This window comes from Hemibagrus wyckioides, linkage group LG22 (genome assembly GCF_019097595.1).
Source record: "Hemibagrus wyckioides isolate EC202008001 linkage group LG22, SWU_Hwy_1.0, whole genome shotgun sequence".
Classification (NCBI taxonomy): Eukaryota; Metazoa; Chordata; class Actinopteri; order Siluriformes; family Bagridae; genus Hemibagrus; species Hemibagrus wyckioides.
In genome coordinates this window covers 19,411,366-19,424,355 of record NC_080731.1, presented here as the reverse complement: position 1 = coordinate 19,424,355, position 12,990 = coordinate 19,411,366, and the positions used below count along the sequence as shown (strand labels likewise).

At 41.6% G+C, this 12,990-nt stretch overlaps 1 protein-coding gene across 1 annotated transcript in view; it reads right to left on the bottom strand.

Annotated features, from left to right (window-relative positions):
* Positions 1-1,125: 1,125 nt before the first annotated feature.
* The window catches only part of LOC131343802 (BOLA class I histocompatibility antigen, alpha chain BL3-7-like), a 16,302-nt gene continuing 4,437 nt past the window's right edge, over positions 1,126-12,990 (bottom strand). Inside the window, exons 2-7 of the mRNA XM_058375740.1 lie at positions 12,712-12,978; positions 7,271-7,543; positions 6,019-6,300; positions 5,836-5,932; positions 5,603-5,688; positions 1,126-5,458 (exon numbers count right to left, since the gene is read on the bottom strand). Of these exons, the coding sequence (XP_058231723.1) occupies positions 5,661-5,688; positions 5,836-5,932; positions 6,019-6,300; positions 7,271-7,543; positions 12,712-12,978 (947 nt within the window). The 3' untranslated portion in view covers positions 1,126-5,458; positions 5,603-5,660. The remainder of the gene's footprint in view (positions 5,459-5,602; positions 5,689-5,835; positions 5,933-6,018; positions 6,301-7,270; positions 7,544-12,711; positions 12,979-12,990) is intronic.

Genomic DNA, 12,990 nt, shown 5'->3' with positions numbered 1-12,990 from the left:
AAACTGGAATGAAGGCAAACTGAAAACCCAGAAAAAAAAGAAAACCCAAAAGCATAAATGGTTCTTGAAAAAGCTTACCAACTATTTTGAAGAATCAAAAGGATTTTCTTGAAAAGTCCGCCTTGAAAATGTATTTGTAAGGACGTCTGCGACCAAATCAATTTCTTCTCCTCTGTCAGCCATTGGGAGTTAAAATATATATATTTTATTTAGTTTGGGCGGTTCGCTGCCTCTGACTACTCCAATTATCCAATCCAAGGACGGGAAATTGCTGACGTAATCGCATGCCTGCTAGACGGCCAACTCGAAATCTGATTGGTTAATGGAACAGTTTCATTGCCACTTATTTTAAGTTTCGGGCGCCTGCACTATTGATTCTGAAGGCCAAGCAACACATGATGTCAGCCACTAGCTGAAATATGATTGGATAAATACTCTTATCATAAATATACACTACTGGAAGCAGCGCAACCGAGAGAAAAGCTGTGAAATGTAGAGAATAGACTATTGGGAATAATTTAATACACATTCATGGAAAAATATATTAAATATATTAACATGCAAGTCAATGATTCAGATCACTGCTGTTTAGACCAGCAGAGAAGGCCTTGCTGGCCCTGACGGTCCTATATATATATATAATAGAATATGGGTCGCTCTCCCATTCTTTTCGGTAGGACTTTCTATATTTTCCCCACTTTGGCATGATGCCAAAATATTGGCCTTTGCTAATATTAAACTGTGATTGGACAGGACTCTCCTGAACCTTATTGGCTAAACTGAACCATATGTGGCAGGAGGGGCAGTTGCCCCTACGGTTAATTGTTTGGCGTTTTAGCCAATCGGTGGCGCTCGGTAGCATATAAAAAAACGGAAGTATGCGTGCCACCTGGGATACATCATTTGTACTAGACGTTGCGTCGTTAACATGCTGGTGTCGTAGGAACCTAACGTGGATACCGGTGTCGGTAAGGTAAAAGCAATGCTTGTTTCGTATAAGTATATATATTTTCAGTTATAAGACGTGCATCATTAATATCATGTTTAATGTGTTTTAGAGACTGCGATTTCCGAGTGTGATTTCACTTTCCATTGCTATTGCCGGCCTTATCCTTCGCTTATGGGGTCACTGTCATTATTGTACAAACCGGATGTGGACATCAGAGAAGGTATGGGATGTATGTGGGTAAATGCTTGTTAACAGCTTGCAGCTATAATGAGTTATGTTTCTGAAGCACGGGCATACATTTTAGAATCCTGTGGATTTCCTTTTTTTTATGTTTTAGTCATGAGTGCCTGATGCAGCCGCCAGATTGGGATTTTCCTGTTTTAATTTCCTATGGAAAGCTTCCTTTTAAAGGATTTGACGATTGGTATGTAAGCTTTAATATGGTTGTATATTCTGGATTGGGTGGCCTAATTCCATGAGGTAATACTAATGGTCTCATTTCCTATAGGTTTCCCAGGAAGGCCTGTAATTTTACTCTAGTCTAGTTTTACTCTAGCTTCAGCTAACTGTTTACTTTATTTTTGTATTTTTTTTCTGTATTTTTGTTAATTTTGTTTTGGTTGAACATTTTGATTTACTGAATTGTTTTTTTTATTATTTTACTTTTGCATTATTTTATGTTTGGATTGTTGTGGATGATTTGAGTGGGTTTATTGGTTTGTAAATGTTTATTGTTTTTTTGTATTTGTTGTAAATTTGGTTAGCTGAGACTGACAGACTCAGTGAAAGGTTATTTCATTGCTCTGTCCATTGACGTGTATCTTCTTTGTCTTCATAGGGCCTGGGCACCTGGTGTAGAGGACTGGTCCGTCGGTGGTGGTGGTGTTTTCCTCACCATGTGTTGTGATCATCTGCACGTGTGTGTGTGTGTGTGTGTGTGCAAGGAATGTATGTTTGTGGAGTGGTTAGTCTAACCCTCTGCCTCTGTTCTGGGCTCCAGTTCCCTGCTTTGACCTTTTGTTGACCCTTTGTGCTCTACTGATGAAGAAATGAATGCAGTTGTATTTATTTAATGTGAATTGTCAAACTTATTGTTGAATTGTGGCCAATGTCTCTGACCAATATCAGTGATTCGAACCTGTGCATTGTTAATTCCTTGGGTGAAATTCCTAAGGTGGTGTAGCCAGATAGCGTGATGTTGTTTCTCTGATAACTCATAGCTTTTATCAACCTCTTTTCCTTACCCCTCACTCCTGCCACATACTGGCCTAGTCGGCAGGATCACTATAAATTGGTATCAGAGACATTGTTGCTTTATTCAATTGTTTGCATTTTGGATTTGGTGTTTTTGGAAACAGAACAGTAGTGTGGTGTTCGAGTTTTGTATTATTGGTAGCCCTTTCTTTGCAGTGGTAAGTTTCTCCTTTCTTTTTTTTTTTTTTAATAAAAGAAAGGAGAAAATGTTCTAAAATGGAGGATGAATTACAAGAATTGAGAGATTTGGTTGCCCAGTTAAGAGCTGACAATGCAAGGTTGCAGCAGGAGCAGGTTTTGGGTGGTTTGCCTGTTCCTTAGGCAGCTTTGCCTAATTCCTCTAGTGCTACACCTGTTACACCCCAACCCCAACCTTCTGGTGCTGTTTAATGGTAAATCAGGTTCAAGTATTGATGAATGGGTTGATGAGGCCCAGGTATGCATGAGGTTATGTCATGTCAGCTCTAGACCGGGCTTTCTTCTTGTTTGACCACTTGGAGGGTGAGGTCCGGGATGAGATTAGGTATCGTCCTGAGGTAGAACGTTGAGACCCTGACAAGACTATTAAAGCGCTGTGATCTTTATGGTTGCTCTCAGTCTTATGTAGCATTGCAAGAGGCCGCCTTTTCTAGAAAACAAGGTGAGTATCTTAGAATATTCTCTTGCAGTGATGGGTCTTTTGGAAAGGGTTAAGAATCTGGCACCAAATGCTATTTGTAATGTGGATGTTTTTTGCAGGGCCAATTTGTTGAGCACGTTGCTGATAGTTCACTGAGATGGGAACTTAAGCAGTTGGTTAGTCGCCAGCCTACTGCTATGTTATTAGATGTCCGTAGTGAAACTATGAGGTGGGAACAAGAGGGGATGCCTAGGGGGCAAGGGGGGCGTAGTCAGTCTGTTCCTTTAGCTTTTGGTATTCAGTATGGGGTACATGGAGGGACAGTGGTTGACACTTCTAGGTCATCACAGCAGTCGGAGATGGCTGAATTGAGAGATGTTGAAGCAGTAACAGCAGTTGAATCTACTTACTCAAACCTTTGCCCATTTTCAAACACCACATAACCATAGTCTGTCCCCTCGTTCTGGTCCAGTTATATGTAGACTGTGTCAATGACAAGGTCATTTTGCCAGAGAATGTGACGGGGAACGACGTTTTCCACACCCATCCCAGCCTGCTGCAGGTCTCTACAGCAGAGAGAGGACAGTCCCAACCGTCTGAAAACTAGTTTTAGAAGTAAATGACTCAAGCAGGATAGGTGTATACAGCTCCGTTTCCCATTTGATCTCTGCTTGTCCACATGTGGTTGCGCTGATAGGGGGTGTTTCAGTGCCCTGCTTAGTGGATACAGGTTCTATGGTGTCCACAATTACTGAAAGTTGTTTGACACCACTTTGAACCCTGGGGTCAAGATCGTCTCCAGAATTGTCAGTGGCTACAGCTTCGTGCAGCTAATGGGCTTACAATTCCTTATATTGGGTATTTGGTGCTGGATGTAGAACTTTGTGGCCAGTTGGTCATGGGGTGTGGTGTCCTGGTGGTTTGAGATCCTCCTGGTGGCTTGAGTTCAAGTGTTCCTGGGGTGTTAGGGATGAACATCCTTAGCCAGTGCTATCAGGAGCTCTTTCGCCAGCATGGCACTGCCCTCTTTGACCTACCTGTAGTTACACAAACACCAGGTGTGTCAAGAGTGATGCAATATTGTCAGCAAGTAAGTGTTAAACATTCCAATCAAGTGGGATGTGTGCAGGTGCCGGGACGTAGTGTGTCACATCCCAGGTGGCATGATTAAGTTGGTGGCCGCAACCTGTTCTGCCCAGTACGTTGGACATAGTTTTGTTGAGCCTCCTGAGTTGGGTCTCCCAGCTGAGATTTTAGCATCACCTGCTTTGGTGAGAGTAGTTCAGTATATGTGCCTGTGGTGAATGTCGGCAATGTGGATGTGATGCTTCACCCTACCACTGTAGTGGGTAATTTGAGGGAGGTTTGTCATTAGTTTACCAGCAGGCATCATTGAAGAAAAGCCAGTAGTGGCCACCGTTCAGTCCCATAGTGTGGGGGACTTATCTTTGTCCCAGCAGATAGTCTCTCGATCTGTCTGTTTTGTCGAGTTCAGAGCAGGGTCAGGTTAGAGCCCTACTGCAGAAATATCAGGCAGTGTTTTCAGGTCATGAGAGTGATCTAGGTTGCATGCACCTTATTTCTCATGATATCCCCTTGTTAGACCATGTCCCAGTGTGTCAGCGATATCAACGGATCCCTCCTTCTGAATATGAGGTGGTAAAAACTCATATCAATCAGTTGTAAGCTGGCATAGTTCGTGAAAGTAGTAGTCCTTACACATCACCAGTTATGCTCATTAAGAAGGACGATAGTCTGCGCATGTGTGTTGACTATCGGCACCTGAATGCCAAGACTAGGAAAGATGCATTCCCCTTACCTCGTATCGAGGAGTCTCTGGATTTGTTAGCCGGGGCCCGCTGGTTTTCTACTTTGGATTTGGCTAGTGGGTATCTGCAGGTCCCTGTTTCTGAGCAGGATAGACCAAAGACTTCATTCTGTACACCGTTTGGATTATTTGAGTGGAACTATAAGCCTTTTGGGCTTTAATGCTCCAAGCATGTTCCAGAGGTTAATGGAGCAGCTGTTTGGTGATCAGCATTCAGTCCTCTGCTCCTCTTGATCTTGTGTATTCCTCTTCTGTAACCCAGCACTTGGAGAAGTTGGAGATTGTCTTGGGTCACCTAGAGAGGGAGGGACTCAAGGCAAAGCTAGAGAAATGTTCATTCTTCAAGCCAGAGATAAAATGTTTTGTATAACATGGCATGTTATATCTGCTGAGGTGGTGGCAACTGATCCAGGTAAGATTGAAGCTGTTGCATAGTGGCGTCGTCCTGAGACTGTCTGTTTGTAACATGTTTATAGTATGAAAACGTCCATGTTATTTGGGGTTTTCGCCATTGTAGAAGGTAAACAAACCCTTCACTTGGATTTCTCTTGTGCATTTACTTTCCATTTTGTTACTTGATAAAAATAAACTTCAACATTTTTATTTTTGAATGCTTCCTTACTTTACAGCATTTTCACACCTGCCTAAAATTTTTGCACAGTACTGTAAATATCTTTAAAATATAAGCAGCAGTGAAGTCATGTGATCAAAAGATTATTTAGTGATTAATCACATGTTCTCTGATTAACCGTTAGTCATGTGACTTTCTCACTGAACCACAGTCCTCATCTCCATCTCCTGGTCTCTCCTAGAAAAACAGAGAAAGAAACAGGATCAGCTCTGAGCTGAGATTTAATGTGAGCTCAGGTTTTTATGCTGGATTTTCAGTCCCCACACAGATTTTTATTCTATATATTATTCTATATATATATTTTTATATTATATGTCTTACTCTCTCAGTTCAGCAGGAAGACGCAGTCACACTTTATAAGTGGTTGGAGGAAGACTCTTCAGAGGCTTCTGAAGAGTGCCTGAAGCCTGAAACACAGATGATGGACAGACGGTTATTTATCAGTTTCAGTTCAAATTAAAAACAAGCAAAATATTCATCAAATATCCTTCAAGAATTAGAAAGTGTAAATCTGTTCTCTGAAAACTTCACATCTGCCTCCTTCCTCCTCTCACCAGTTCTTCTTCTTCCAGACCATAATTCCAGCAACAACGGCAACGAGAACAACGAGAGCCACGAGAACACCAACGATGATAGGCATCAGTCCTCCACCTGTTAAATCAGCACAGAGTCTTTATTATCTGCTGCATCAGGAAATCAGATTTATTGTTTATACTGTATGTGGAGTTGATCAGGACCTTTTGGTACTTCTAGGACTAACTCCTCCTTCAAGCTGCTGTGCTGAATCACGCAGGTGTAGGTGTGTTTCTGCAGATCCTCAGCTGGGACTTTCAGAATGCTTTTCTTCTGGAAGCTTCCATCCTGGTTGGGTAACGTCTCTCTGAGCTCCACGTCCTCGTTCACGTCCTCTCCGTCCTTCCTCCAGGTGATATTCACTGCTTTGGGGAAGAAACCTGTAGCGTGACACACCACCTCTGGAGAAGGAGAGTGTTTCTGGAACACTGATGCTGTAGGAGGATCTGCAGAGACACACAGATATTAAAAGTTTCTTCTGTTCATGTAGAAACTCATGTGAACCCCGATGAGGAATAATCTGTATTCCTGCTGAGGACGTTCAAGTTTCCACCAGTTTGTGTTTTAGTGAAGATGGAATGGTTTCTGCAGGAAAGGAGAAAAATCATCATTTATAATCATTGTTACAATGTGTATAAAATCTTTAAATGGTGTCTTCTTAATAAATACACTTATAATCGTTAATAAAGTTGTGGAATGTTTTCTGTAAATCGAACACACACTGATGGATTTTATTTCACATGAATGAACTTAAAACATTCTCTGTTTATTGTGAGAGAAGTGCTGCATCTTTCATGCAGGAAAATCAAGACAACAGATTGGTGAGAGACAGAGAGAGGGGGTGACCTTCCAGGGGGTCAGAAGTGTCAATCATTCCAGATGGGTGTCTGGATTCTCTCTGGTTTGGTGTTTACTGAAGGGTTAAAGGGATTGTGTGAGTTTGAGAGAGAACTCAGAGCAGCAGACTCTAATCTCAGAACACAGAGCTGCTACAGAAAAGTCAAAAAAGTCGTCAGCTCTGTAAAGAACACCAGGAAAAGTCACTTTACACACTGAACTATCTGAAGAACCTAGTCACCTCATTTCCCCCTCAGTGAAGGTCAGTGTTATTGGTCATGTGATCAATATTTTCTGCTACAAAGATGTGAAAGAGCTTAGAGTTGGACAGAAAAATAGATTTACACTTTTAATCATACAAACAGCTGAACACAAAGATCTGTGTGTGGATTTGTGTGCTTTCTGCGCTGAAAAGCAAGATAAAAAGCTCAATGTGTGAGAAGGCGGTCTTGTCTACTTCCTCATTTCCATGATACCCCCTCGCACTATTTTACACTCATTTTTAATTTAAGATTTAAATAACCAGACCACAGGAGAAGTGTGTGTGTGTGTGTTACAGTAACAGATTATACACTTTACCTTTCCTCTCCAGAGTCTCTCTGCCATAAGACACAAACATCTTTAACCACTCAGTACATGTATTCTCCAGGAAGTCCTTCACTGTTATCGTTAAAATACCATCAGGATCCAACTTGTTCTTGATGGTCAGAGCTTGTGGTTTAGCTGCAGTCCATGTGAGAGTTTTCAGATCCAGACTGATGGCATCTTCTCCATCATAACCGAACTGATCATATCCTCTTACAGTTCCGTTATCAAGCTCACAGCCATACATCCTCTGCCCTGTGTGAACTCCTGCACAAATACACACACACACACACACACACACACACAGACCCATAGGTGGGTGTGATGAGGTTCAGCTGAGCTCCATCTCCTTCTACACTCTCCACTCAAACACCACACTTTACTCCTTATTTTTTATATATGTGTCAAATACAAAATCCCTTGGACCAAACATATAACATAAAAGTGAAAAAAAAACCATAACAAGTAAAGAGTGTGATGATACACAGTGACAGTCGGTACATGCATGCATGTCCTTTGGCCACATCCCACATTGATGACCACTTCATTGTGAACAGTGGGCCTCAGTACTGTTCTCTGATGAAAGTCCATTCACGTTGAGCAGAAATGATGGCCGTCAACAATGTCGGAGATGCATCAGCCACTGTTGTGGTGGTGTTACAGTCTGGGCAGGTGTGTCTACTCAATACAGAACTGCCCTACATCTTGTGAATGGTACAGTGACAAGCCAATACTACCTGAATAACATCATTAATCCAGTCATTGTGCCCCTGCATGAACAACACAGGCCTAATTTCATCTTCATGGACGACAATGCTCCAGCTCATCGAGGTCGCATCATTAGGGAACGGCTGCTGGAGGCTGGGGTACCTCAAATGGAGTGGCCTGCATTTTCTACAGACCTGAATCCCACAGAAAACCTCTGGGATCAGCTGATTCACCGTGTAGAGGCTCGTAACCCTGCACCCCAGAACCTCAATGACCTGAGGGACGCCCTTCAAGAAGAGGGGAATGCCATGCCTCAGCAGACAATAAGTCGACTCGTGAACAGCATGAGACGTCGTTGTCAAGCTGTAATTGATGGTCAAGGGCACATGACAAATTATTGAGACATTTTTTGTTGTGGTATACCCACCACTGTTGTTGGATTTTGTTTCAATAAATTGTTTGAGATGAGGAAATCACCATTGCAGCTTCTACTTAAACACCCTACTTTCATGATATAATATCACTGTAGCGTGAACATTTTACATTTTCCATAAATTTCACCCAAAATATCACAAAAAGTGATACACTACCTTTACTTCCTTTCACAAATCAGGTGAAAGGAAGGGACAAAACATTAGATTTCTAAAAGTGACACACTTCCTGCTGCCAGTTGGTGGCGCTATGACTAAGACTCACAGTAGTCATGTCTGTGTGATCACCTTTCTTCTCTTAACATACAGTTGTGTTTTGATGTACATCACTCAATATACACTGAAGTTATTAGCCACTTCCTGTTTCCTTTTATTAGCCATAAGTTTAAGGGCTCCTCACGGCTGAACCGTTTGAGATACACTATATTGCCAAAAGTATTCGCTCACCTGCCTTGACTCGCATATGAATTTAAGTGACATCCCATTCCTAATCCATAGGGTTCAATATGACGTCGGTCCACCCTTTGCAGCTATAACAGCTTCAACTCTTCTGGGAAGGCTGTCCACAAGGTGTTTATGGGAATTTTTGACCATTCTTCCAGAAGCGCATTTGTGAGGTCACACACTGATGTTGGACGAGAAGGCCTGGCTCTCAGTCTCCGCTCTAATTCATCCCAAAGGTGTTCTATCGGGTTGAGGTCAGGACTCTGTGCAGGCCAGTCAAGTTCATCCACACCAGACTCTGTCATCCATGTCTTTATGGACCTTGCTTTGGTCACTGGTGCACAGTCATGTTGGAAGAGGAAGGGGCCAGCTCCAAACTGTTCCCACAAAGTTGGGAGCATGGAATTGTCCAAAATGTCTTGGTATGCTGAAGCATTCAGAGTTCCTTTCACTGGAACTAAGGGGCCAAGCCCAGCTCCTGAAAAACAACCCCACACCATAATCCCCCCTCCACCAAACTTTACACTTGGCACAATGCAGTCAGACAAGTACCGTTCTCCTGGCAACCGCCAAACCCAGACTCGTCCATCAGATTTCCAGATGGAGAAGCGCGATTCGTCACTCCAGAGAATGCGTCTCCACTGCTCTAGAGTCCAGTGGCGGCGTGCTTTACACCACTGCATCTGACCCTTTGCATTGCACTTGGTGATGTATGGCTTGGATGCAGCTGCTCGGCCATGGAAACCCATTCCATGAAGCTCTCTGCGCACTGTTCTTGAGCTAATCTGAAGGCCACATGAAGTTTGGAGGTCTGTAGTGATTGACTCTGCAGAAAGTTGGCGACCTCTTCACACTATGCGCCTCAGCATCCGCTGACCCCGCTCCGTCAGTTTACGTGGCCTACCACTTCGTGGCTGAGTTGCTGTCGTTCCCAAACACTTCCACGTTCTTATAATACAGCTGACAGTTGACTGTGGAATATTTAGGAGCGAGGAAATTTCACGACTGGATTTGTTGCACAGGTGGCATCCTATCACAGTTCCACGCTGGAATTCACTGAGCTCCTGAGAGCGACCCATTCTTTCACAAATGTTTGTAAAAACAGTCTGCATGCCTAGGTGCTTGATTTTATACACCTGTGGCCATGGAAGTGATTGGAACACCTGATTCTGATTATTTGGATGGGTGAGCGAATACTTTTGGCAATATAGTGTATCAAAAATCCCTTATAAACTTTAGATCCTTAATGTCTTCAGATCATATTGGACCCTGTTTGGTCAAAATCATACAAATCCCCTAGGAGGAGTAAATCAAATTCCATAGGGTGTGTTTTTCAAACTTTCCAAAATAACTGACTTCCTGTTAAGCAGATCCCATGACAGGTGGATGAACATCATTTAGCTCAATGAGATCTAAATGTTTACCAGCTCTCATGCATATACATGCAAGCAGTGTTGGGAAGCTTAATTTGGAAATGTAATAGGTTAGAGATTACAGATTCCCCTGTTTAAAATGTAATAAGTTGTGTAACTTTTCAATTACTTTATAAAAGTAAAGTAACTGATTACATTTGATTACTTTTGGATTACTTTTAAGTTTCTAATGGATATTTTCAACTAAATCATTTCCAAACATTTATCCCAGGCAGGGTTAACCTTACAGTAGAACTCAACTCTGTTTACTGTTAGAATTTTAAATCCTTCATCACTTGAATTAAGATTATATTAATTTAATTTGAAGCACAGCCACAAAACCAGACTTCATAACAAAAACTGTTTAATACTGTTTTAGGAATCAGATCTTTGCATAGCTATGACAGGACACACTGGCAAGTAACAATGCCTTGGAAAAAAAACAATCTGTAAAGAGTCATCATAATGTACGCTACAGCGCTAAAATAACTAAGTTATATTAGATCTGACACCAACACATTTTCAAGGAGGAAAAGTGTGAGCTATATATTTTCTGTCAAAGGGTTCATCAATAGAAGTGTGCCTGGTAAAGGCAGCTAGCAGACTAGCTAATTTGTTCTGAATGTTTTGAATACAGGTCTTGAGTACACTATGGGCTCGATGAACACGCTGGCACATTTTGGTGGATTTTTTTCCACATAGCAGCTTCAGTAAATCAACTGACCACTCCGTCACTTTTTATTATACAGAAACGAGTAATACATCATTCCAAACTAAAGGGTCTGTTCTGTACACTCACAATAATGACAAAAACCATATGCTTTTATAAAATAAAGAAAGGCTAGGTTCCATACCTGCACATGCTTCCTCAGGTTCAACATTGAAGCCTTTGATGCTGAAAGCATTTTAACAGCTGGCAAACAAATTTCCCCCTGAACTGTTATATTTGCCCCTTATTGGATTTCAGGATGAAATTATTTTTAAATTTCCAGGACTGAAATGCATTTTTATCACTCGCCATGGTGGTCACTCTCAGACAGTGTAGTGGCCTAAAGCTTTCAGCGGCAATGTGGATTAACGTAATTGGCAGACGTGCCGCAAATTCAAACCAGAGAACCAATCAAAATCATCAGAATAGCACTTTAACAAACTCTAACAACAAATTAATATCATTCAAAAAACCTTATTTGTAATCTTTCTTGTAATATTCAAACCTTATTTGTAATCTTTAACATTTTCATAAGTAACTGTAACGAATTACTATTACATTTATTTTGGCCTTTCTCATAAACATGTACACTCTCTATGGGAAATATTTTGGAACATTAGGCCTTTCCACCCGTAAGATATGAGAAGATTCATTTTCTTCTATTATGTTCTCATGTAAATCATCGCCATAGTAACACGATTCAAGGTATCAAAAATTCCTTCACAGTTTCACATCAGCCATGTCCTGACATTATCCTGACTGATTTTCAACCAAATCAGGTGAAAGTAAGGGAGAAAATATTACAGATTTCAAAAAGTGACACACTTCCTGCTGCCAGTTGGTGGCGCTATGACCGAGACTCACAGTTGTCACATCAGTGTGATCAGTTTTCAATGCTTAACATGATCCTAAGGTTTCATGTAGATCACTTAATGTACACAGAAGTTATTAGCCACTTCCTGTTTCGTTTTATTTGCCATAAGTTTAAGGGCTTCTCACGGCTGAACCGTTTGAGAAATCAAGAGTCCCTCATCAATTCTGCATTATCAATGTCTTGAGATCATATTAGCCTGGGTTTGGTGGCGGTTGTATCAGTGTCTTGAGATCATATTAGCCTGGGTTTGGTGGCGGTTGTATCAGTGTCTTGAGATCATATTAGCCTGGGTTTGGTGGCGGTTGTATCAATGTCTTGAGATCATATTAGCCTGGGTTTGGTGGCGGTTGTATCAATTCCCTAGGAGGAGTATTTTAAATTCTATTGGGTGTGTTTTGCAAACAACTCAAAATAACTCACTTCCTGTGGATTAGACTTAATGACATGCAGTGTGAAAGTTGTTCAGTTCAATGAGATATAAGTCTATGTTAAGACCCCCAAAAGTGCCTGGATGACTGAAAAAAAAAAAAAAGAAAAAAAAAAGAATAATCCTTAATCCTTAATAAGAAGAACTAGAGTACCCTTCGCACTGCTAGTACTTGGGCAATAATAACAATAATGATTTCATTAATATTGGGAAAGGGTGGAGGACAATGAAGAGGGCCAGTAATAATATTCAAGGAAGGTTGCTGAGGGGCAACAGGGCCCCAAGCCCCTCCCATCCCACAAAACACCAGCCACCCCTGGCCACTACCTACTACTCTCATATTAAAGACAGAAGATTTACTTCTTTATCTTAAACTGATCAGAACTGATGAGTTTAGAAAGTGACACACCTCCACTGTGTGTGTGTTTACCTGTAGTCTGATTAAACAACTGCATTGCTGTATGCAGACCGTCTTTGAAGATCTGCTGTCCATACTGCGCAATCTCTGTCTGTGTTTTCCAGTAATCTGGATTATCATCCTTCACCTTCTGCATCCACTCTGTCTTTGGGGTCAGATTCCTGGTGTCACTGTCATAGTAGCCAATCAGCTGTCCATCCACCAGACCAAGAGCACTGAATTCTGGGAAATTTATTCCAGGTGTAGCTCCAGTAACAAAATACTGCAGCGAGTGTGTGACTGTAAAAGTGT